Source organism: Coregonus lavaretus (genome assembly GCF_964263955.1).
Source record: "Coregonus lavaretus genome assembly, chromosome: 13".
Classification (NCBI taxonomy): Eukaryota; Metazoa; Chordata; class Actinopteri; order Salmoniformes; family Salmonidae; genus Coregonus; species Coregonus lavaretus.
Window position 1 is genome coordinate 40,562,827 of NC_140000.1, and position 26,775 is coordinate 40,589,601.

Here is a 26,775-nt window from a genome sequence, read left to right on the forward strand (position 1 = left end):
CGTTAGTGGTTCATAAACGCTCAACACTCCATCTTTTCTAAAAGCTGCTCAGGGAATTGGATTACTTCAAATTCCATTCTGGAAGAAAATGAAAAACCAACAATAAACAAAACAATTATGATCAAAAATACACTTGAGACATGGTAATGGGAATTACTGTATAGCTATGGGTTGTTCTAACCTTTTCTTAAGGACAAACAATTTTCTGCAAGTATGTTACCCCTGTACATTTAGTGCACAAATAATAACTTATTTCCTGTCATAACAGTTTCTGTAACTGTCAAGGTCTAATTGTATTTGGATAGTTACTTGTAAATAGATTTAAAGTGCCATATTAAGCTAAATGACCAAACACATTTACAGAGTTTGCTAAATACCTGCTTTCCATTTAGAAAGCAATACATTGTGTGTGTGTGTTTTGTTTGGAGTAGTGTCGCGGAGCAGCAGTCGGCGGGTACGAAGCACATTCACCTCGGCCCAACTAGAGGTGCTAGAGAAGACCTTCCAGGAGAGCCAATACCCTGACATATATACCAGAGAGCTACTGGCTTCCCAAACACAGCTGTCAGAGGTACAAGTACAGGTAGGTACTGTGTGTGTGTGTGTGTGTGTGTGTGTGTGTGTGTGTGTGTGTGTGTGTGTGTGTGTGTGTGTGTGTGTGTGTGTGTGTGTGCGTGCGCATGCATTTTTATGTGTTTGGTTGGTTTCCTGATGGTCCTCTAAAATGTCTGCTGTGTGTTGTCATCCTGACCCAGATATGGTTCCAGAACCGCCGGGCCAAGTGGAGGAAGACTGGAGCTCTGGGAAAGAGCAGAGGATTGGTCGAACTCTCAGACACCGACCAACAGCCTGAGAGGATGGTGCCGCTTCCTCCCCTGATTGGATCCCTCCAAACCAGGCCACACCCACTACGGCACAGGCTCTTCCTCTCCAAGCCATCCTACCATCCCATTGGTGTTTACCAGCACTTCCTGCCCAAGCTCCACCCAGCCCTGGTACCCTACTCTGAGCCCTACCTGCTTCCCCTGCCAGCCCAGCCCTGGTTGACCCCAATGACACACGCCATACCTGTACACACACTCAGCTGACAGACACACAAAAACCACACACCGGATGTCAAGTGTGTCAAGTATGTCTGTCCCTGTAAATATGTATTTTCTGTACATAGAACAATTCTACTCATACAGAAATCTGCTATTTTGATTAATTTCATACAAAGTATCATAAATAAAGGTATTCAGTCTGAGCATGATTAGCTGAATCAGGTGTTTTTGTAGGGCTGGAATGAAACACCCAGTATCTCTCCAGGACCAGAGCTGGAGAGTTGGAGACCCATGTCCCAGACTGACCCTGGGTTCTCTGGGATTCTGAGAAACACTCTGACTCAGAGTGTTACGTCACTTCCAGAGAGGAGGGCAGGTGGTGTTTGTAGAGTCAACCATGTAGTTCCTTGAATCTGAGAAGTCCTCTCCAAGACTAAAGTCATTTATGTGATATGATTAATAGGACAATGTTCTAGAGTCTTTAAACAATGAACATTTATGGGTGACGATTGCCAAGGAAACCATTATACACTGCTAAAATAAATAAAGGGAACACTTAAACAACACAATGTAACTCCAAGTCAATCACACTTCTGTGAAATCAAACTGTCCACTTAGGAAGCAACACTGATTGACAATACATTTCACATGCTGTTGTGCAAATGGAATAGACAACAGGTGGAAATTATAGGCAATTAGCAAGACACCCCCAATAAAGGACTGGTTTTGCAGGTGGTGACCACAGACCACTTCTCAGTTCCTATGCTTCCTGGCTGATGTTTTGGTCACTTTTGAATGCTGGCGGTGCTTTCACTCTAGTGGTAGCATGAGACGGAGTCTACAACCCACACAAGTGGCTCAGGTAGTGCAGCTCATCCAGGATGGCACATCAATGCGAGCTGTGGCAAGAAGGTTTGCTGTGTCTGTCAGCGTAGTGTCCAGAGCATGGAGGCACTACCAGGAGACAGGCCAGTACATCAGGAGACGTGGAGGAGGCCGTAGGAGGGCAACAACCCAGCAGCAGGACCGCTACCTCCGCCTTTGTGCAGAAACAGACTCCATGAGGGTGGTATGAGGGCCCGACGTCCACAGGTGGGGGTTGTGCTTACAGCCCAACACCGTGCAGGACGTTTGGCATTTGCCAGAGAACACCAAGATTGGCAAATTCGCCACTGGCGCCCTGTGCTCTTCACAGATGAAAGCAGGTTCACACTGAGCACATGTGACAGACGTGACAGAGTCTGGAGACGCCGTGGAGAACGTTCTGCTGCCTGCAACATCCTCCAGCATGACCGGTTTGGCGGTGGGTCAGTCATGGTGTGGGTGGCATTTCTTTGGGGGGCCGCACAGCCCTCCATGTGCTCGCCAGAGGTAGCCTGACTGCCATTAGGTACCGAGATGAGATCCTCAGACCCCTTGTGAGACCATATGCTGGTGCGGTTGGCCCTGGGATCCTCCTAATGCAAGACAATGCTAGACCTCATGTGGCTGGAGTGTGTCAGCAGTTCCTGCAAGAGGAAGGCATTGATGCTATGGACTGGCCCGCCCGTTCCCCAGACCTGAATCCAATTGAACACATCTGGGACATCATGTCTCGCTCCATCCACCAACGCCACGTTGCACCACAGACTGTCCAGGAGTTGGCGGATGCTTTAGTCCAGGTCTGGGAGGAGATCCCTCAGGAGACCATCCGCCACCTCATCAGGAGCATGCCCAGGCGTTGTAGGGAGGTCATACAGGCACGTGGAGGCCACACACACTACTGAGCCTCATTTTGACTTGTTTTAAGGACCACTTTTCCACTTTAATTTTGAGGGTGACTCCAAATCCAGACCTCCATGAGTTGATAAATTTGATTTCCATTGATAATTTTTGTGTGATTTTGTTGTCAGCACATTCAACTATGTAAAGAAAAAAGTATTTAATAAGATTATTTCATTCATTCAGATCTAGGATGTGTTATTTTAGTGTTCCCTTTATTTTTTTGAGCAGTGTATATTCTCATGATGTATTTCTAGTAGAAACTCAATAAATTACATGTAGCCTACACATATAGTGCCAGGGTTTGAGAGAACAAAGGAGAGAGAAAGAAAGAGAGGGGGGAGAGAGAGAGAGAGAGAGAGAGAGAGAGAGAGAGAGAGAGAGAGAGAGAGAGAGAGAGAGAGGGTTATTTCAGACAATATGGGGCCTATAAACGGGATATTGCGTTGAGATTTCAGATTATTACTCAATTGTTTTATTGCACTCTAAATAATATGGTACTACCTTATCTTAATTCACCTGGGGTGAATCTGAGGGCAGGGCAGGTTTACAGTCATCATCTGAGACAGACGCACACACACACACACACACACACACACAACCAGGTGTAGAGTCATATTTATTTTATTGTAAGATGGTTCAATGTTTCAGTGTTGCAGACAGAAATATAGTAGATCAGTATATCTCAATAGATCTCTTCAATTAGATCTCTGAGCATTATGTTTTTAACTGCAAAGTTCTGGATATGTCATTCCAACTGAACACATGATCATCTAAATGTTTCTCAACTCCAGTCCTAGGGAAACAACTGGTCAATGGCTTGATGATTAGTTGATTCATTGAATCAGGTGTGTCAGAGTCAATGAATGGGCTGAAGTAAACACTGTGGGACCTCAGGACTGGTGTTGAGAAACCCCGATTTAAATCAATTATTTCAGTGAGGTGGTTTTCTCCATCCTTCACCTGACCATGTTAGTGTAGCTGTAGCCTATTTAAAACGGTGCTCTTGCCTTGACTCAACAACACTTCTTCCATCTGCTGAACTTTTGACTCCTGCCTCTTATCTGCCTTTACAGGCGCTTAGCATTTCGGTGAACCCTGTGTTATAACAGTCTTATCAGACGAGCTCAAATGTGTCCCCGTCCCCTGGCTAACGTTAGAACACACACACACCACTTTGGCCAAAGGCTGGCAGATTTTTGTGGGTGTTATAGAATTTTCCAAGAATCTGTTTGGTGTGTTTTTCCGAAATGCCTGAAGTGCTGAGCTTTAACCAATGTCCAAAGATCAAAGTCATGCATTCCAAATGGAGGAACATTTCATTTTTATTTCACACTTCTGTATAACTGGTTTATTATGGTGTGACCAGTGAGTGGTACACTGTGTATATTTATATTAATGTATTGATTTATTTTTAAATAAGATGTGCTTGTTGCTAAATCACTTCATTTTCAAATGTATATTAGGAAACAATAAAAGTAGCTAATTGACAGAAGTAGGCTACTTAAAGCTTATCAACATTACAAAGATGGATAATTCAAACTCATATTTGAAAATAAATTGGACTTTATATATTTTGATGAGCTTGGCATGTATGTCCTCTTGTGGTTCAATAAGGGTATCACGGCTGTGACACCTAATTGCTGTTCCTGGTTTGAACAGGTGATGGTGATGTAGGACTTAGAATAGGTTAAAGTAGAGATGCTATCTCCACTTTTGCATCCTATCCTGACTCGAACATGAAATTGTTTCCTGTCAGCTTTCTCACTATGATTTGTATTAGTGGCCTATCTGGAGCAACTTATAAATCAACATCATAGGGGCATTGCAGTTGACACGTCAGGACCTAGCCTAAAATACACTGGGGGTTCCTATAGGGACCATATATAGGGATTATATTGGGATCAGGGGTCCTTGGGTGAAAAGTATTGGGAACCCCTGGTGTAGGGGAATGGTATAACACAAATGATTAGGCCTATAGCTTTCTTGCCACCTTAGTTTATTAATAATCCGTGATCACCAAGGGTGAAAATAAGGGTGTAAAAGCAACAGATGTCATCATCAACATAAACATGGTCCTCCTTGTCTGTGGACCAACCCAGCGTGACGGGCAGTATCCATACTGTACAGCAGAGGGAGAGATGAGCTGGTGAATGTTCGACGTCACAGCCACAGGCAGCAGAAGGATGGGCGAGAGTTGTGTGTACCTTGCCGCTGCTTCATGGCAATAGAGAGAGATGGCGTCCGCATCCCGATGAATAAGCAAAAAAAGAAGAGGAAAAAGGATGATGCTGGACCCTACGCTTAGAGGGGAAACCGTTTAATTCAACACATCAGCTATGGAGGAATTCATCTCTCATTCACAATCATTTCACTCCGGGGATGTTAACGCCCTTTTCATGCGTTTTTAAACTCCTCGGCTGATTCCTTCCAACCGAGGAGGTGTGGGATTGTTGTCCGGTAGTCTACATCTGTTTTCTTCCTCCGCTTCTCTGGTCATCCGACGCAGGGGCGAGGAGAAGAGGAGAGGAGAGAAGGGGAAGAGAGGGAGGGCGATGGCTGCTGGAGGAGGATGCGGGGAGACGGTGGAGCAGTGCCGGGCGGAGGTGGAGCGTTTGACCCGTGAGCTGGCGGAGGCGAACCGGGAGAAGATTCGGGCTGCGGAGTGCGGTCTGGTGGTTCTGGAGGAGAACCAGACCCTGAAGCAGCAATATTCGGATCTAGAGGCCGAGCAAGAGGCGCTCCGACAGGAGCTGGAGCAGCTACAAGAGGTATCAACCACTTAAAACACACTATTAAATAACACCCAAAGTTAACCATAAACATTGGCCCATGTGATATAAGTTAAGTGCTTGCTGGAAATGTATTCGTAAACATGCATTTATTAGTTAGCCTCCAAATCCAACTTCCTTCAGCCCCCAGGCGGGTGGGCTACATCCCCTCCAAGGGATGGGTGATGTCAGCGAGATTTGGGCAGGCCCCCCCACCCGCCTCATCCCCAGAAGTTGGCACCAGTCAGACACCCCACAGCGGGTCTGAGTCTGTCAGAGATACACAGGCCTCAGCAGAGAACTGGGAGGGGACGGCGAGGGCTTTGTTGTCCGAGCAGGGAGTAGCGTAGTAACTTGATGCTATGCGCAAGTCTGACGCGCAGGTATGGGCTTTCCAAGGTGTGCTACTGATGCGCATTTTGGTGCAATGGAATATCATATGTTTGCTGTGGTAGGCTACTTTGCGTGTGTGGATGGGTGTAAACTATGGTTGTTAATTATGTGTCAAATTAGCTTTTGCATGCCTCTTTAAACATATTTTTAAAGAGCTACTGAATTCTGCAATACACTTTAACACCTATGGGGGGAAGTGTTATACATCTATTCAAAAAGTAGGTCTGTGGAACATTGTGTAAGCTATACAGTACTTAGGGAATGGTGTTTTATAGTGGTACTATCTGGCTGGCAGACTTACTAAGTGCTAATTGGCACAGACACATTTGGGTTAGTCATGTCCTGCTCTAAGAGTCACACCTCTCTAAAATAGTGCTCTCTCCTCTCCTCACTCTTCCTCTCCTCTTCCTCTGTCTCTCTCACTCCTCTCCCTGTCCTCTGTTCTTCTCTTTTCTCCTCTCTCGTTCTCCCTCCTCTCCATATCCTTTGTTCTCTGTTCAGAATTGGTGTCTGTCTATCTTCTTCCCCGCATCTTTCTCTCTGATTGTTCCCAGTGAACATGTGTAAATCAGTCAGTATTTGCAAATTCACTAGTTTGATATCAAAACAAAACAACATTACAAAGCAAATCAAGGGCATCATCAAGCCTGATGGAACTTGATTTAACCATAATGCTATATTACTGGTCTAATCAAAGCAAGCCTTTTCACCGTTACACTACATATAATCATAATACATATTTCTCCATCAGACCTGGGTTCAAATACATTTGTATATGAGTATCTGGCATACAAATATAAAAAAGTCTGTGTATTTGAGTATTTTCAAATACACAGTACAAAACAAGTACTTTTATTTGAGTATTTCAATAGGTGTTTGGATAAACTAAATAGATGACCAAATACTATTTTCAAATTCCTGGGTAAACACAGTGCATTTGAGGGGAGTGTATTTGAGTCAGTGTATTTGAATTTTTCAAATACTTTCCAAGTTTCCAAATACATTCAAATTACTTGTCTTTTCAAATATATTTTTTGAATACTTACTTCGAATGTATGTAAAAGTAATTGAGATATTTGAAATAGTATTGGAACCCAAGTCTGTTCTCCACTACCATGGTTGATCATTTATTCCTGTTCATTTCAATAATCAATTCTTGCTAATTAGCTACGCTGTGCCAAGGTGTAATTAATCAATAAAACAACTCTGTCGATCTGCAACAAACAGTGTTTTCTTTGCCGTATGGAACCCTATGGCAGTATTAATTCACTAGTTTGTTAGCTATAATACAGACGGTTGTGTCTGTAGGCAGCTGATGATGCATTTACAGTAACTGAAGGTCAGTATGTGTGTGTGAGAGAGGACCTGGCATACATTCTGAAGCGTTATTAGATTGGTTTGGACATGGAGTAGGCAACCAATAATGACGGCATGCCTGTGACTTGTCCTGTCTGCTCTGTATATGTCTTATGCATGGCAACAATAACGCCACACAATGAGACCATTTTAAGACATCTCAGTTTAAACCATGTGTATATATATGTCAATCAGCTCAGCATTTGCTGTAGGACCCCCATCTTCCACTCTCTCTATCTCCCCCTCTCTTTCTCCCCCTGCCTCTCTCTTTTTTCTGTGCTACTGTAAAGGACATCACACTGCTTGTTGAAAAGCTATCTGTTCACTGGCGCAAGTGGGGACACTTGAGGCTGAGGAGTAAGTTTCACAAATCCTCATTTGCTACACTACCCCCAGTTCTCTCTCTGTCCCCCTTCTCCTCTACTCCACCCTCTAACCCTCTCCTCTCCTGCTCTCTCCCCCTTGGTCATGGCCACTGATCCTTAGAGAAAGTCTTCATCTGGTCTAGGTTTCCATCAGAGTCAGCTCAATACCTAATTTAATCTCAATTAACTCCTATCGATCACTATGTTTCTCAGGCATACTGCTTCTGCTGCTACTGGGGAAAGGGCTACACTGATCGCAGATTGATCTATCTAGATTGGACTATTTGTTGACAGTTATCTAACATCACTGCAATAAGAGGTTTTCTTTACCACTTTGAGAAAAGGTAGATTTCCTACTTTTGCTAGTCATGTAGGTATTAGTCTTCCACACAGTGATCTGGTCCAGTTGGTGTAGCAAGGAAATGATCATCGTAGCTAAAAGTGCCTCATCATCTTCCCTGAGACCTGAAGTAACTGAATTATCTGTCACTTAAACTGAAGCTGAGCTTTGATTGATTGTTTTATTGGGACTGACAGTTGGCGTTGGGGTGCAGAGTGCAGAGTGATACTTGGGACATATGGCAGTATGCAGGGTTGGTACCTGCTAAATTGGCAGTATCAAACATCCACTTCTTTATTGTTTTTCATGATGTGTTGTGAGCTGGACTACTCTGTTCCACATTGCTCATTTAGACCAGGTTCAGTTCAGAAGGAAAGCTACTTTAGCACGGACATGCATACTGGAAAAAGTCAACCATGAGCACCGAGTTCCCTCTGTGAGCTTTGCTGGATGAAAGGGCAACAGAGAGACTCTGTCATAAATGATTAATTATGGCATGCTTTTGCTTTCATCATGATAGTGTGTGGTAGACTGTCATTTTTATTTAATGGGCATGTACATGCCTGATTGTTAATTATCAACTCAAGTACCTAACAAGATCTCCTCAGTGTACAGGCAGCAGGAGTCAGCATTTCTAAGCACTATTGGGTCTGCAAACCTTTCATCACTAATTGCTATCAGCAGGTTTGATGAAAGGATGCTCATGAAAAAGCAAAGGGAAAAGTTGAGTGCAAAACTTTTGGTCGTGGGGGTGGTACAGAATGAGTCATAGATTGATTAGTTAATCAATGGAATGGCAGTTTCTAATTACAAAAGGTTCAATTGATAAATGACCATATATACACTGCTCAAAAGAATAAAGGGAACACTAAAATAACACATCCTAGATCTGAATGAATGAAATAATCTTATTAAATACTTTTTTCTTTACATAGTTGAATGTGCTGACAACAAAATCACACAAAAATGATCAATGGAAATCAAATTTATCAACCCATGGAGGTCTGGATTTGGAGTCACACTCAAAATTAAAGTGGAAAACCACACTACAGGCTGATCCAACTTTGATGTAATGTCCTTAAAACAAGTCAAAATGAGGCTCAGTAGTGTGTGTGGCCTCCACGTGCCTGTATGACCTCCCTACAACGCCTGGGCATGCTCCTGATGAGGTGGCGGATGGTCTCCTGAGGGATCTCCTCCCAGGCCTGGACTAAAGCATCCGCCAACTCCTGGACAGTCTGTGGTGCAACGTGGCGTTGGTGGATGGAGCGAGACATGATGTCCCAGATGTGCTCAATTGGATTCAGGTCTGGGGAACGGGCGGGCCAGTCCATAGCATCAATGCCTTCCTCTTGCAGGAACTGCTGACACACTCCAGCCACATGAGGTCTAGCAGTGTCTTGCATTAGGAGGAACCCAGGGCCAACCGCACCAGCATATGGTCTCACAAGGGGTCTGAGGATCTCATCTCGGTACCTAATGGCAGTCAGGCTACCTCTGGCGAGCACATGGAGGGCGGTGCGGCCCCCACAAAGAAATGCCACCCCACACCATGACTGACCCACCGCCAAACCGGTCATGCTGGAGGATGTTGCAGGCAGCAGAACGTTCTCCACGGCGTCTCCAGACTCTGTCACGTCTGTCACATGTGCTCAGTGTGAACCTGCTTTCATCTGTGAAGAGCACAGGGCGCCAGTGGCGAATTTGCCAATCTTGGTGTTCTCTGGCAAATGCCAAACGTCCTGCACGGTGTTGGGCTGTAAGCACAACCCCCACCTGTGGACGTCGGGCCCTCATACCACCCTCATGGAGTCTGTTTCTGACCGTTTGAGCAGACACATGCACATTTGTGGCCTGCTGGAGGTCATTTTGCAGGGCTCTGGCAGTGCTCCTCCTGCTCCTCCTTGCACAAAGGCGGAGGTAGCGGTCCTGCTGCTGGGTTGTTGCCCTCCTACGGCCTCCTCCACGTCTCCTGATGTACTGGCCTGTCTCCTGGTAGCGCCTCCATGCTCTGGACACTACGCTGACAGACACAGCAAACCTTCTTGCCACAGCTCGCATTGATGTGCCATCCTGGATGAGCTGCACTACCTGAGCCACTTGTGTGGGTTGTAGACTCCGTCTCATGCTACCACTAGAGTGAAAGCACCGCCAGCATTCAAAAGTGACCAAAACATCAGCCAGGAAGCATAGGAACTGAGAAGTGGTCTGTGGTCACCACCTGCAGAACCACTCCTTTTTTGGGGGTGTCTTGCTAATTGCCTATAATTTCCACCTGTTGTCTATTCCATTTGCACAACAGCATGTGAAGTTTATTGTCAATCAGTGTTGCTTCCTAAGTGGACAGTTTGATTTCACAGAAGTGTGATTGACTTGGAGTTACATTGTGTTGTTTAAGTGTTCCCTTTATTTTTTTGAGCAGTGTAATAGCCAGTGTACTAAAACATTGTCTCACTCTTTGGTGCTCTCAGAGAGCTGTATGACATGGATTCTAATCATTATATGCATATTGTAAACAGTGTGTTATTGTCTTCATGTGAAGCATCTTGTTCGAGGCAAGCAACACTGAAGCATGCATGAGAGCACCAGCTGTTCCGGATGACTATGTGATCACGCTCTCCGTAGCCGATGTGAGTAAGACTTTTAAGCAGGTCAACATTCACAAGGCCGCAGGGCCAGACGGATTACCAGGACGTGTACTCCGAGCATGTGCTGACCAACTGGCAAGTGTCTTCACTGACATTTTCAACATGTCCCTGACTGAGTCTTTAATACCAACATGTTTCAAGCAGACCACCATAGTCCCCGTGCCCAAGGACACTAAGATAACCTGCCTAAATGACTACTGACCCGTAGCACTGACGTCTGTAGCCATGAAGTGCTTTGAAAGGCTGGTCATGGCTCACATCAACACCATTATCCCAGAAACCCTAGACCCACTCCAATTTGCATACCGCTCCAACAGATCCACAGATGATGCAATCTCTATTGCACTCCACACTGCCCTTTCCCACCTGGACAAGAGGAACACCTACGTGAGAATGCTATTCATTGACTACAGCTCAGCATTCAACACCATAGTGCCCTCAAAGCTCATCACTAAGCTAAGGATCCTGGGACTAAACACCTCCCTCTGCAACTGGATCCTGGACTTCCTGACGGGCCGCCCCCAGGTGGTAAGGGTAGGTAACAACACATCTGCCACACTGATCCTCAACACGGGGGCCCCTCAGGGGTGCGTGCTCAGTCCCCTCCTGTACTCCCTGTTCACCCATGACTGCATGGCCAGGCACGACTCCAACACCATCATTAAGTTTGCCGACAACGATGAGACAGCCTATAGGGAGGAGGTCAGAGACCTGGCCGTGTGGTGCCAGGATAACAACCTCTCCCTCAACGTGACCAAGACAAAGGAGATGATTGTGGACTACAGGAAAAAAAAGAGGACTGAGCACGCCCCCATTCTCATCGACGGGGCTGTAGTGGAACAGGTTGAGAGCTTCAAGTTCCTTGGTGTCCACATCACCAACGAACTTTCATGGTCCAAACACACCAAGACAGTCGTGAAAAGGGCACGACAAAGCCTATTCCCCCTCAGGAGACTGAAAAGATTTGGCATGGGTCCTCAGATCCTCAAAAAATTCTACAGCTGCACCATCGAGAGCATCCTGACTGGTTGCATCCCCGCCTGGTATGGCAACTGCTTGGCCTCCGACCGCAAGGCACTACAGAGGGTAGTGCGTACGGCCCAGTACATCACTGGGGCCAAGCTTCCTGCCATCCAGGACCTCTATACCAGGCGGTGTCAGAGGAAGGCCCTCAAAATTGTCAAAGACTCCAGCCACCCTAGTCATAGACTGTTCTCTCTGCTACCGCACGGCAAGCGGTACCGGAGTGCCAAGTCTAGGTCCAAAAGACTTCTCAACAGCTTCTACCCCCAAGCCATAAGACTCCTGAACAGCTAATCATGGCTACCCGGACTATTTGCACTGCCCCCCCACCCCATCTTTTTACGCTGCTGCTACTCTGTTAATTATTTATGCATAGTCACTTTAACTCTACCCACATGTACATATTACTTCAACTACCTCAACTAGCCGGTGCCCCCGCACATTGACTCTGCACCGGTACCCCCCTGTATATATAGCCTCCCTACTGTTATTTTATTTTACTTCTGCTCTTTTTTCTCAACACTTTTTTGTTGTTGTTTTATTTTACTTTTTTATTAAAAATAAATGCACTGTTGGTTAAGGGCTGTAAGTAAGCATTTCACTGTAATGTCTGCACCTGTTGTATTCGGCGCATGTGGCCAATAAAATTTGATTTGATTTGATTTTGAATCACTGTAATCCTATAGGTCTACTGGCTGTGTCTGTGGGCCGGACATACACCAGGAAGCTAAAACTTGAATTTAAAACTCTTGAGTTCCAAGACCCGACAGGGTTGGATCATATTCTGTTTTTCATTAATTTTCTCTTCATCTCTCTCTCAAACCAATTTGTGATGTGTAATTTCCTTGTTCAATAGAATGTTCAGGTGCCAAGTGGTTATGCTAGATATTTCCCTGAGCCAAATTGAAGCCTGAACTTAAACCACCATTTTCTAATTCAGACATTAGCCTAAAATGACAGTCTGTCTTCTGCTCTACGTCTTAAATCATTTTGTTGTTTCTAAAACATGAGGTAATTGAGTCCTTCAGAAGGACTTGTATAATCGAATAGCCATTGGTTAACAGCGGGATATGACCCAGAAGGACCAGCCTTGGCAATAAAGAGCTACTGACAGCTCAGTGCTAATCAGCTTGCTCCACAGTCGCCCATTAGATTGATTTAGAAGGGAAGTATATTTAGGCTCCATTCATGTTATTTATTTGCTTTAGGAACATAACGTACACTCACTCCATCTAGGAATTGGTGCATTAATTTGTTAATTGGAAGTGGTTTTCAAAGAGTAGGCTGTAGTACTATGTAGTACAGTGAGCTCCAAAAGTATTGGGACAGGGATTTTTGTGTTTGTTTTGGATCTGTACTCCAGCACTTTGAAGTTATACAATTACTATGATGTTAAAGTGCAGACTGTCATCTTTAATTTGAGTGTATTTTGTGTTTCAGATTATTTTGTGTTCAATAGAAATGAATGGTAAATTATGTATTGTGTAATTTTGGAGTCGCTTTTTTTTATTTTTTTTATGTAGTATGTTTCTAAACACTTCTACATTAATGTGGATGCTACCATGATTACAGATAGTCCTGAATTAATCGTGAATAATGATGAGTGAGTAAGTTACAGACGCACAAATATCATACCCCCAAGACATGCTAACCTCTCACCATTACAATAACAGGGGAGGTTACCAATTTTTGTGGGGTATGCCTGTGTAACTTTCTCACTCATCATTATTTACGATTCATTCAGGACTATCCATAATCATGGTAACATCCACATGAATGTAGCAGTGTTTAGAAACATATTCAAAAATAAAAGTGACTCCAAAATGACACAATACATTATTTACCATTAATTTCTATTGGACACAAAATAATCTGAAACACAACCAAAACAAACAGCAAATGCATCCAACACATTTGTAGAGTCAGAAGCTTGATGTATTCATTGTGTGCTAGGAATATGGTAACAAATACTTACATTTTTACTACTTTAATACACATTTAAGGGAATTTGTCCCAATACCTGACAATCTTCACTTGTATCATTTCAAATCCAAGGTGCTGGAGTACAGAGCTCACAGGACAGTATATGTATTGTGCTGTATGTTTATAGAGCTCCTTCATTTAGCAAACACAATCTCAAATGGAGAGAGAGCGAGAAATACGGAGAGAGTATAAGGCGAGGGAGGGAGGGAGGGAGGGAGAGAGAGAAGTGTTTAGGGAATATCAGTAACTCTTAAGAGTGCTTTCAGTCAGTGTTTTCCATTTCCTGTGTAAAGTGCACCACTGTCTGGGAGGAGCTGGGTGGAGTAATAACAGGCTATATACAATTGACAGGTCAATCTACACCTCGCTGCTATACATTCCTCTATCTAAGCCTGTAAAGCCTCCCTCACTCTATAGCTATACATTACACACACATTACATCATGCTACATTCACACACCTGTATCTAAATCTGCCCCATATTCCTCTCTGCTATACATTTAAGTGATAATGCCCGAGAAGCCAGTGTTTGAAGGATATATTGGCAGGTGTTATTAGGCCCGAGACGGCTTCGAGGGCATTATCACTTTTATACAACGGGTTAGCAACATATTCAAATAATGATTGACATATTTTCATTAAAAACGTTAATTTTATGAATTTATTCATACTATTTCATCCTTCCAGAAGATATAGCCCCGACACAAATCTAGGGTTGCTACCCAAGCCGGCTGGTCGTTCGTTCTATCGGTTCGGTTCCCAGAGATGCGACCCAGTCGTTCAGTCTTTTTGTTCTGTATCTATCATACTGGCTGGCAATGTTCTTATCTTTTGCTTGCTAGCTAGCCAACTACGGACCCTTGTGAAGGGGGTTTAAAATGGGGAATGGTTTTATGGTCACGCGTTGGAAGCAATGGCTGTAAAAGGGGAAGTAGGGAGAAGGGTTTTGCGGTTGATTGTAAAAATGATGAAAAATCCAGAGCGTGCATTAGCACTGCTGTTAGGCTAAAAGCAGAAGCGCCCGACCCAACCCTCAACTCCAATGATGTCATACACAAACAACCAATGGGATGCATCCTTCTCTAGCTTGACAGAGTACACAGTATATAATCAAGTTGCCCCTAAATGCTGATCCCAGGTCAGTTTTGTGTTTTAAGGCCCCATGGTTAATTTTAGAATGTGAGGGAAGGTAAGCTGATCCTAGATCGGTGTCCGAGGGCCACTGCTACCTGGACCTTACCTTGACAGGAAGCAAATGGATCCATGTCTGCATGTCCATACTAAGACATTAGTGTGAGTTATGGTATAGCTACTGACGGTCTATCATTGACTCTCAGAGCAAGGAGAATGGCTTAGGTCTATTAGGAAAGACCATTAGCCACACTTGGGTGCCCAAATGCATTATGTCTTTACCACTGTGGGGTATAGTGTAGTTAGCTGGGAATCTATCACTCATCTGGTCATGCTGCTGTTGTGCAAAATGATCTAAAATACTGAATTGCAAAGGGAACTTCTTCTGCACACTTACTGTGGTGTGTCAGTGAATATTTTCAGTTTATTGTGGATTCACTGTGGGGGAAAAAAAGAAGAGAGGCCTACTTTGACTGAATGGCTAAACTCTCACAGACCTTTCAAACCCCAGAGTGGATGAAATCCCTTAACAGTAGGCTAACTGTTTTCTTCAACAGCTACTGTAGCTGGTCTGCATCCAAATGGCACCCTATTCCCTACATAGTGCACTACTTTTGACCAGAGCCCTATAGGGTGCCATTTGGGACGCAGATGTCTCTGCCCCTCTCATTAAATTATGGAATATTCCTCTAGGTCACATGTTCACAGGCACTTAAGAGACTGCTGGTAAAACCTCTGGATGCCTGATGTCAGTCTGTAATCCTCACATAGAGCACAGGGATAGGCTGAATAATTCAACAATATGAGGCTGTGGTTCTCCTATAATTAACCCTTAGACTCCTGAGAGGGTGGTGGAGTACAGTATCTCATAAGTGTTCCTAGTGTGGTTGTTGATGTAGTGGTTGGAGGGAAGGGGGAGACAATGTGACCTGACTGAAAGATTCATGTTAGTGTGAAAGATGGAAGGATAGGAGGAAAGGAAAACAAATACATTAAAATGTGATAATCCTTCTCATCCCTCCTGCCCTCCACCCCTCCCTCTGTTCCTCCATCCCTCCAGACACATCTCAGAATACCATCCATACATGATAGGATACCATCATATCACACACACGCACGCGATATAAAGACACAGGCATGATGCACCGAGGAGGAGACTAGGGAGGAAGCAAAACAGAGATACAGAGGGATCTTCATCTCACTATCAGTTAAACCAGTTGTGTTCGAGCTGGGCTAGAACAAAAGCTAGCCACCCATCCCTACTCCCCTCCCAGCCTCCCAGCCTATCTCCTGTTCTATTCCTGGTCCTGTCCACCCAACCCAAGGTTATCTTCCAGAGAGGGTATACTTCAAAAGGTCTGTGTTGTACTGTGGTGGGGTTCCTTCTTCAAAGAGCACTGAGTCTCCCACGTCTGCAGCCCTCCAGGGCCCTGGATTGATTAGTGTCTGTTTAAGGCTGCTGAGCCATGTGCTGCTAACTCTTAGCTAGCTAACTCTCTAACTCAGCTAATCAGGACACAGTGAGAGGGGCATACAAACAGGGCATGCAGTAAGGATAAGGTGTATTATGCTGATATTCTGATTGGTTCTGAGGCTCATGCACAGTGTTTGATGCGAGTGAACCTGCAAAAACACCTCATATGATAGCTAGGTCATTTATTCATGGCCTGTGTTGCGTGATTACCTGTTGATTTCTGGGGGTTTGATGATAGGGAGGACACTGTACATACTGATGGAGCATTGAGACACTGCTATGTAGAGTTGTTAGCCTACTGTCAGTGGGAATACAGGCCTGTCGTGGTGGGGGAGGGGGGGGGCTCCAGCTGTTTCTCATTAGAGACCCCCCTACAGAGACGGAGATGGATACAGTACATAACACGAAGGCCACTATGTGTGTGCATGTATGCGAGACGCGTGCACGCATATATACAGGTAACTGCCAAAATAATGGAAACGCCAACATAAAGTTTCTTAATAGGGCATTGGGCCACCATGAGCCAGAACAGCTTCAATGCACCTTGGCATAGATTCTACAAGTGTTTGGAACTCTATTGGAGGGATGCGACACCTTTCTTCCATGAGAAATTCCATAATTTCTCGTGGAAATTATGCATGACCCAAAGCATGATGGGATGTTAATTGCTTAATTAACTCAGCATCTGCTTTCTATATACTTTGTATCCCTCATTTACTCAAGTGTTTCCTTTATTTTGGCAGTTACCGTGCAATGTCTACAGAATGAATTGTCCTTGAATCCCGACACCACTCCACTCCCCTCCCTCCAGCCCACCTCCTGTTGCCCAGAGGGGGGTTCAGCTATAGTCTTAATACTCCAGTCCAGAGGTCCTGCACTGTCACTGTGTCATCGACCGACCAGGCAGAAAAAAGTCAATTAACTAACAGTGATATGTCCTTCATATCGATCGAACTGGGCCCCATGCTGTGAGTTTAGTGTGGGGTCACTAGGATATGACAGCTGTGGTCACCAACCCTTGTCCTGGGAGAGCTATAGGAGGTGCAGGTATTTGTTCCAGCCCAGCACCCTGATTCAAGCATTCCATAATTATCAAGACCTTAGTTACAGTAGTTGAATCAGGTGTGTTTTAGAGCTGGGCTGGAATGAAGTCCTGCACTGTACATACTAGGTGGTAGAAGAGGGGGCTGTGTATCTAACAGGAGTGTGTGTGTGTGTCCAGGGCTGTAGACCAGTGTTTCTCTTCACAGGTGATGTTACACTCTGCTGGTCTGTATTAGTCTGGCACGGATCAGATGGCTCCTGACAGATCCAAGATGGCATGAAATGGAGAGTTTAACAGGGTGTCACTGTGCCAGAGCATGGCCCTGTGTGAGCTCAAAGAGCTGCTAATGATGACATCACCCCTGTGAATGAGTGTGCCAGCTGAGCCCGTCTGAGGGAGAGGGTACGGTGAAAGGGTACTGTATGTCGCTTCTAAGCAGAAAGAAAGAGAACCGGAGAGGGGAGAGAGGAGAGACAGGGCAGTATGGTGAATCCGTCTATTGTCTTGGGAAAGGGCTGTCTGTGAGAATGAGTGCAGAATACTGATGTGTGTATGTGTGTGTCCACTTGGGTAGCATAGATCAAATAGTGTTAATTCGACCCCTTTGGTTGATGTGTGTTGTTCGGTCTGTTGATACCTCAGCAGAAAGCTCTGTGAATCCTTGGTACTGGCAGTCCACAACACTGGCTAGCTCTACAGGGAGGGACCGTGTGTGAAACTCAGAGGTACTGCCCATTAGTATTCTGTTAGAGTAGATGTCTAAAGACACAAAGGAGAGATGAAGAGAAATGGAAGAGAGAGGAAGAAAGAGGCAAATACAGTGCATTCGGAAAATATTCAGACCCCTTCACTTTTTCCACATTTTGTGACGTTACAGCCTTATTCTAAAATTGATTAAATTATTATTTTTCCTCATCAATCTACACACAGTACCCCATACTGACAAAGCTAAAAAAAGGTTTTTAGAAATGTTTGCACATTTATAAAAATAAACACCTTATTTACATAAGTATTCAGACCCTTTCCTATGAGACTCAAAATTGAGCTCAGGTGCATCCTGTTTCCATGGATCATCCTTGAGATGTTTCTACAACTTGATTGGAGTCCACCTGTGGTAAATTGAATTGATTGGACATAATTTGGAAAGGCATGTCTATATAAGGTCCCACAGTTGACAGTGCATGTCAGAGCAAATACCAATCCATGAGGTTGAAGGAATTGTCCGTAGAGCTCCGAGACAGGATTGTGTCAAGGCACAGATCTGGAGAAGGGTACCAAAACATTTCTGCAGCATTGAAGGTCCCCAAGAACACAGTGGCCTCCATCATTCTTAAATGGAAGAAGTTTGGATCCACCTAGACTCTTCCTAGAGCTGGCCACCCGGCCAAACTGAACAATCAGGGGAGAAGAGCCTTGGTCAGGGAGGTGACCAAGAACCCGATGGTCACTCTGACAGAGCTCCAGAGTTCCTCTGTGGAGATGGGAGAATCCATCTCTGCAGCACTCCACCAATCAGGCCTTTATGTTAGTGGCCAGACGGATGCCACCCCTCATTAAAAGGCACATGACAGCCTGCTTGGAGTTTGCCAAAAGGCACCTAAAGACTCTCAGACCATGAGAAACAAGATTCTCTGGTCTGATGAAACCCAGATTGAACTCTTTGGCCCGAATGCCAAGCATCACGTCTGGAGGAAACCTGGCACCATCTCTACAGTGAAGCATGGTGGTGGCAGCATTATGCTCTGGGGATGTTTTTCAGGGAAAAATGAACGGAGCAAAGTACAGAGAGATCCTTGATGAAAACCTGCTCCAGAGCGCTCAGGACCTCAGACTGGGGTGAAGGTTCACCGTCCAACAGGACAACGAACCTAAGCACACAGCCAAGACAACACAGGCTTCATGACAAATCTCTGAATGTCCTTGAGTGGCCCAACCAGAGCCCGGACTTGAACCCGATGGAACATCTCTGGAGAGACCTGAAAATAGTTGTACAGCGACGCTCCCCATCAAACCTGACAGAGCTTGAGAGGATCTGCAGAGAAGAATGGGAGAAACCTCCCAAATACAGGTGTGCCAAGCTTGTAGCATCATACCCAAGAAGACTAGAGGCTGTAATCGCTGCCAAATGTGCTTCAACAAAGTACTGAGTAAAGGGTCTGAATACTTATGTAAATGTGATATTTTAGTTATTTATTTTAAATATATTTTCTTAAATTAATAAAAACCAGTTTTTGCTTTGTCATTATGGGGTATTGTGTGTAGATTGAGTTTTTTCTTTTTTTTTAATCAATTTTAGAATAAGGCTGTAATGTAACAAAATGTGGAAAAAGTCAAGGGGTCTGAATGCACTGTACATATTGAGAGGGAAAAAGACAAGTGATAGAAAGAGACGGTAAAACAGGCAAAGTGCAAGAAACAATTTCAAAATGCTAATATTTCTCCCATTCTTCTCTGTCAGGCTGGCCGTGAGAGATCGAAAGAGAGAGGTTGGGAGAATGTAAAATAGTCTGTGATTTTTAGTAATCAAAAAAGCTACTTTCCCTGCCATCCTCTCTGTCAGACCATGCTATGAGACTATAAAGACTGAGAGGGGCTCTGTCATAGGAGCAGACGCTCTCTTTCTCTCTCTGCCGCCGTCTGGTGGCACCCTCCGCAGGGTTTGGTCTCTTAGTCAGTCTGTGTGGTCTAGTCCCATGTGGCTTAGTTGGTAGAGCATGGCACTAGCAACGCCAGGGTTGTGGGTTCGATTCCCACAGGGGACTTATTCTAAAAAGTATGAAAATATACAGTACCAGTCAAAAGTTTGGACACACCTACTCATTCCAGGGTTTTTCTTTATTTTTACTATTTTCTACATTGTAGAATAATAGTGAAGACATCAAAACTATGAAATAACACAAATATAATCATGTAGTAACCAAAAAAGTGTTAGACAAATCCAAATATAATTTATATTTGAGATTCTTCAAATAGCCACCCTTTGCCTTGATGACAGATTTGCACACTCTTGGCATTCTCTCAACCAGCTTCATGAGGTAGTCACCTGGAATGCATTTCAATTAACAGGTGTGCCTTCTTAAAAGTTAATTTGTGGAATTTCTTTCCTTCTTAATGCGTTTGAGCCAATCAGTTGTGTTGTGACAAGGTAGGAGGGGGGGTATACAGAAGATAGCCCTATTTGGTAAAAGACCAAGTCCATATTATGGCAAGAACAGCTCAAATAAGCAAAGAGAAACGACAGTCCATCATTACTTTAAGACATCAATAAGGAACATTTCAAGAACTTTTAAAGTTTCTGCGACAGGAATGGATGAGGACTGCGACAGGAATGGAAGACCCAGAGTTAAGTCTGCTGCAGAGGATAAGTTCATTAGAGTTACCAGCCTCAGAAATTGCAGCCCAAATAAATGCTTCACGTAACAGTTCAAGTAACAGACACATCTCAACATCAACTGTTCAGAGGGGACTGTGTGAATCAGGCCTTCATGGTCGAATTGCTGCAAAGAAACCACTACTAAAGGACACCAATAAGAAGAAGAGACCTGCTTTGGCCAAGAAACACGAACAATGGACAGTAGACAGGTGGAAATGTGTCCTTTGGTCTGGAGTCCAAATGTGAGATTTTTTGTTCCAACCGCCATGTCTTTGTGAGACGCGGTGTGGGTGAACGGATGATCTCCGCATGTGTATTTCCCACCGTAAAGCATGGAGGAGGAGGTGTTATGGTGTGGGGGTGGTTTGCTGGTGACACTGTCTGTGATTTATTTAGAATTCAAGGCACACTTAACCAGCATGGCTACCACAGTATTCTACAGTGATACGCCATCCCATCTGGTTTGGGCTTAGTGGGACTATCATTTGTTTTTCAACATGACATTGACACCTCCAGGCTGTTTAAGGGCTATTTTACCAAGAAGGAGAGTGATGGAGTGCTGCATCAGATGACCTGGCCTCCACAATCCCCTGACCTCAACCCAATTGAGATGGTTTGGGATGAGTCAGACGGCAGAGTGAAGGAAAAGCAGCCAACAAGTGCTCAGCATATGTGGGAACTCCTTCAAGACTGTTGGAAAAGCATTCCAGGTGAAGCTGGTTGAGAGAATGCCAAGCGTGTGCAAAGCTGTCATCAAGGCAAAGGGTGGCTATTTGAAGATTCTCAAATATAAAATATATTTAGATTTTTTTAACACTTTTTTTTGTTTACTACATGATTCCATATGTGTTATTTCATAGTTTTGATGTCTTCACTATTATTCTACAATGTAAAAAATAGTAAAAAAAATAAAGAATAACCCTTGAATGAGTAGGTGTGTCCAAACTTTTGACTGGTAGTGTATGTGTAAAGGATTTCACGCTGCTTGCTTAGCGAGTAACACGTCCTTGCGTTTTGGCCCATACCTGGTGCGAACTCTGGACCTCTGCCTCACAAACACACGTGACCGTCCTCTCTCAAGAGTCTTAGCCGATCACGCCACCTCAAAAGCTATCTAACGAGGCTACGCAAGTGGGATACTTAAGGTTGAGGAGTGGGTTTCACACATCCCCATGTGCTACATATGCATTCACCACTGTAAGTCGCTCTGGATCAGAGCGTCTAGTCAAATGTATTGACCTCTCTCTTTTGCAGAGTTACATCTCCCTTTGCATGAGGGGGGCCAAGGGCTGGTGGACATTGGGTCCAGTGTGACATCTTTCTGTCTACAAGCTGCACAGAGACTTCTGTACCTGGATAGATGCTGCTTGGGCTGTTCTGAGGAGGGCAGGGGACCTTGGGTACGACAGGAACAGGTCATTATGTCAGCCATTACTCCGTAATACCGCGCTGTGTCTTTCGGCGTGGAAAGAGACGATCTGTTCACAGAGACGTTTACGGCCAGGAGCATGGAAAATGGAGGAGCCACTTTCACAACCCACTTATCCAGATCAGAGTGCTGACCTCTGCCAGCTTGTGAGAGCGGAGTTCACTAAGTTGGGTGACCTGCAAGAAGAGGCTAGGTGAAAACCTGCCAGCGATATGGCTTCCTCTATAAAGTCTACCAGGCTGCTGCACTACCATGCTTGTTCAGAGAGATGCTGGGGATTAAGCAGAGACTGGACCGTCGGGGGAACACCAGGTGGGTGAGGGAATGATCCTATAGTTCAAGACTCCGGAGCTGGGGGCCTTTTGCACGGCCAGCAAAATGGCTCTGTACGCGGTGGCTGTCAACGTGGCTCAGGAAGAGCATCTGCATGGGCTGAGGGCAATGGGGTGGCTGGGGGGTTTGGGACCAGGATCTTCTCTGAGAGGATGTTGGCGCTCCCTGTATAAGCCTTCAATAGCGTACTGTTGATCTACAGTGGAGGATAATTCACGGGGCTATTGCTACGAACAGATACGTGTCGCACCTTGATCCATCAGTGGGGAGGGGGTGTCTGTTCTGTGGGGAGGAGGAGACCGTGCAGCATCTGTTTTTTTCTTCTTCCAGGCTGGGTTTTTTTTTTCTGTCCTGGGTGGGTGGTGTACAGGGCTAGGGTTGGGGCTGACTATGGACCTATACGTTGGAGGGCCTAGGTATAGCGTAGCCAACAGGCGAAGGGACTGCCTAGTAAACTACCTGTTGGGGCAGATAGAAATGGCCGTGTGGAAGACCAGGAAACATGGGGGAGGGTGTGCTGCTGGTGCGGGCTCGGCTCACACTGGAGCATGTATATGGGGGACTGGTGAACCAGCTGGGGGACTTAGTAGGGGTGTGGTGCATCGGGGGGGTTCTATGTACAGTGGATGAGGAGGGGGCTTAGTTTGAACTTTCTAGGTCTGTTAAAATGAAGTAAAGTTTGTGCTTTTCTCCCGAGTGGGGTAGCAGTCTAAGGCACTACAGACCCGAGTTCGATCCCGGGTTGTGTTGCAGCCGGCCGCGACTGGGAGACCCATGAGGCAGCACACAATTGGTTAGGGGAGGGTTTGGCCGGCTGGGATGTCCTTGTCCCATCGCGCTCTAGCGACTCCTGTGGCGGGCCGGGCGCATGCACGCTGACACGGTCGCCAGTTGTACGGCGTTTCCTCCGACACATTGGTGCGGCTGGCTTCCGGGTTAAGCGAGCAGTGTGTCAAGAAGCAGTGCGGCTTGGCAGGGTCGTGTTTCAGAGGACGCATGGCTCTCGACCTTCACCTCTCCCAAGTCTGTACGGGAGTTGCAGCGATGGGACAAGACTGTAACTACCAATTGGGGAGAAAAAGGGGTACAAAATAAATGCATGTGTGCTTTTAATGATGTAACTATTGGGCCAATAAAGGTCTTTATTTGTGTTTTATCTTGCTCTCTATGTTGAGTGGGAGACGGAGATGGGACTAAGGCACTATGTCAGCAGGATGACTCTCTGAAAGTAGGACAAAACATTGTAACAGATTTCTTAGTGATGCCTGGACTATGAGTGAGTATAACTGAAACTGTAGCAATGTTATAACGACACACACACACACACACACACCTCAGACGCCACAGTCTGTTATTGTCTGTGGTGTTGTTTACTTTCTGCCATATTGGAGATTCTAGGAAACGTCTATGGTTGATCATCAATATATCGAGAGGCTAATATCACTTACATGGTATGTGATGTAATCTGATGTCATCCCCTGCGCTTTCTCTCTCTTCTCTGTCTTGCTCTCTCTCTCTTTCTCTTTCTCTCTGAGACGAGGACAAACATAAAACAGAGAGAGAGTGTGAGAGAGGACAGAGAAGAGAGAAAGCACAGGGGATGACATCAGATTATGTCTCAGACAGTCTGCCTCTCTGTGGAAACCAATAACAGCCTGCGGGTTTGAACTCCCATGTTTTCAACCGGGCCCACCTTGTAGAGCGGTGAATTGAATAACCAGCAGCTGCAGTTTGATCATTCGATCACTACTGGTACCACCAACCACCCAAATCCACCCCACTACAAGCTATCTTTGGATGAAGACCATAGACTGTGTTTGACTGCTTGACCAGGCATCCCTGAGTGTGTATGTGTCTGTTGGAAAGAGCGCTAAACCCTCCATGTGCTCTTAATACCTCTCTAGACTAGAGCCCTGAACCCTCCATGTGCTCTTAATACCTCTCTAGACTAGAGCCCTAAAGCCTCCATGTGCTCTTAATACCTCTCTAGACTAGAGCCCTAAACCCTCCATGTGCTCTTAATACCTCTCTAGATTAGAGCCCTAAAGCCTCTCTGTGCTTCACTCTCATTAGAGCATCCTAGCAGTACATCTGCTGACTCACCTTCTTCCTGTAAATGATATCATTTATTTATCTTTAGAAGGAGCAGAGAAAGTGTCCTCTCCTCTGAGGGATAAGATACTGAGACAGCTCCTCTCCTCTCCTCTCCTCTCCTCTCCTCTCCTCTCCTCTCCTCTCCTCTCCTCTCCTCTCCTCTCCTCTCCTCTCCTCTCCTCTCCTCTCCTCTCCTCTCCTCTCCTCTCCTCTCCTCTCCTCTCCTCTCCTCTCCTCTCCTCTCCTCTCTCCTCTCCTCTCACCACTTCCTGACATCAAAAAGCAGGAATTGCTGTCATTGACTCAGGGTGTAACAAACGGAAACGTGCAAACCAGGTGACCAGTTTGTAAGCATTTGTACCGTTAGTGTCGATGTCCGTGGCACTGAAATACTAACAGTCATACTGAAGCTTTAGCCCACTGATGCAGTTCAACATGATCTCTATCCCATGGAATGTCTGTTCGAAACACTGCTCATATAGGCTACCACAAAATGTAGTCAATGTTTCATGTTGGTCAAAAGTGCAGTACACACGGAATACGTAGGGTGTCATTTGAGACACAGCCACACTAGGATGATGTCTGTTCTTGCCAGACAGAGTGTGCCTCAAGAGAGGCTACATATTGGGATTTGCAGCAGATAAAAAGGCTTGGTGGCACCATGGCCTGTTCTGCTCTGCTCTGTAACGCCTCATCTGTCTCTAGTCAAGCAGGGAGAATGTTCTACTCTACCGTCAGAGGAAATTGGATGACCAGTGTTAGGGCATGCATCCCAAATGGCATCCTATTTCCTATATAGAGCCCATAGGGCTCTGGTCAAAAGTAGTGCACTATATAGGGAATAGGATGCCATTTGGGATGCTTCCTCAGCTTCTCTTCTCCACTTAAAGTGAGTGGCTGCGATAAGAGTTGATGCCATTGTAATGACATTGGAGGGGGACATTGTTTCATTTAGGATGACATTTACTCAACCCGTAGAGGTGTATAACGTATGATTTAATGTGGCTTTTACCTTGATGTATGTGGTCATAGTGTAAGTTATTCCTCAAGCATGTATATAGGTTTGTATGACCCACCTCTTTGACCATAGATTGGTAGACCAGTTGCTTGCCATGGGTAACATAGGCACTGTATTTCTCTTTACTGTCTACTGTACATGTCTTTTGGAAATCCATATTTTTATTTTTTTTACATTTTAGTCATTTAGCAGACTCTCTTATCCAGAGCGACTTACAGTTAGTGAGTGCATACATTATATTTACTGGCCCCCCGTGGGAATCGAACCCACAACCCTGGCGTTGCAAACGCCATGCTCTACCAACTGAGCTACATCCCTGCCGGCCATTCCCTCCCCTACCCTGGACGACGCTGGGCCAATTGTGCGCCGCCCCATGGGTCTCCCGGTCACGGCCAGCTACGACAGAGCCTGGATTCGGGAGACTTTATAAGCTGAAATTACATGTGCTCTCGTTATCAAAGGACACCTTTCATAAAAACGCTAGCGACATCTGACACAGTGTATGATTGTGCGTGCATGCGTGCGTGTGTGTGTTTTGGCAGATGAAGGGCAGTGTTTCATCATCAAACTACGGATGACCTTTAAACCTTCAAATGCTGGAGAAAAGGTCTCGCTCCTTTTCAGTAGCAAACAGCTTCAAAACAGAATATATAGCAGTCATAAACTATACAACATCCAAACATTCCTCAGTATATCCAATAGTTATCATGTTTAATTATGCTGAATCTGTAAGTGTACACAAATACATCTCTGTGCAAAATCATTCCTCTCTCCATTACAGTGTGGACTGAATCGCACCACTGGAGCTGAACTAATAGGGAGTCCCTGCATGGCTGTTTCAGTAGACTGTACTTATTCAGTGGCCCTGTAGGGAATATTACGTTTGTCTTTCCTCTTGTCCTACTTTACGTTAAGTGCACTTAAACCTATGTATTTACATGGTTATTATATTTAGGTTACGTTTAGGTTTCGCACCACATCATTTAAAGTGCTTCCAATCCGAAAAGTGAGTAAAATGTGCTTTGTCATTAATCTGTGTTCTGTTGCTAGAAGCTCAGAGGAGAGCAGGATTCTTTGCCTCTCTCCATCTTTCCATTTTTCTATTTTCCCAGCAGTCTTTGTTTTATCCCTCCTTCCCTTGAGTTCACCGTCGCTCTGCACCTTAAATAGATTTTCCTACTCTATGATGTTCTCCC

General features: G+C 45.0%; 1 protein-coding gene across 1 annotated transcript in view; it reads left to right on the forward strand.

Annotated features, from left to right (window-relative positions):
* Positions 1-5,359: 5,359 nt before the first annotated feature.
* The window catches only part of LOC311139117 (protein bicaudal D homolog 1-like), a gene marked incomplete at both ends in the record, with an annotated part of 30,090 nt that continues 8,674 nt past the window's right edge, over positions 5,360-26,775 (forward strand). The window contains one exon of the mRNA XM_084174006.1: positions 5,360-5,575. Coding sequence (XP_084030132.1) covers positions 5,360-5,575 — 216 coding nt within the window. The remainder of the gene's footprint in view (positions 5,576-26,775) is intronic.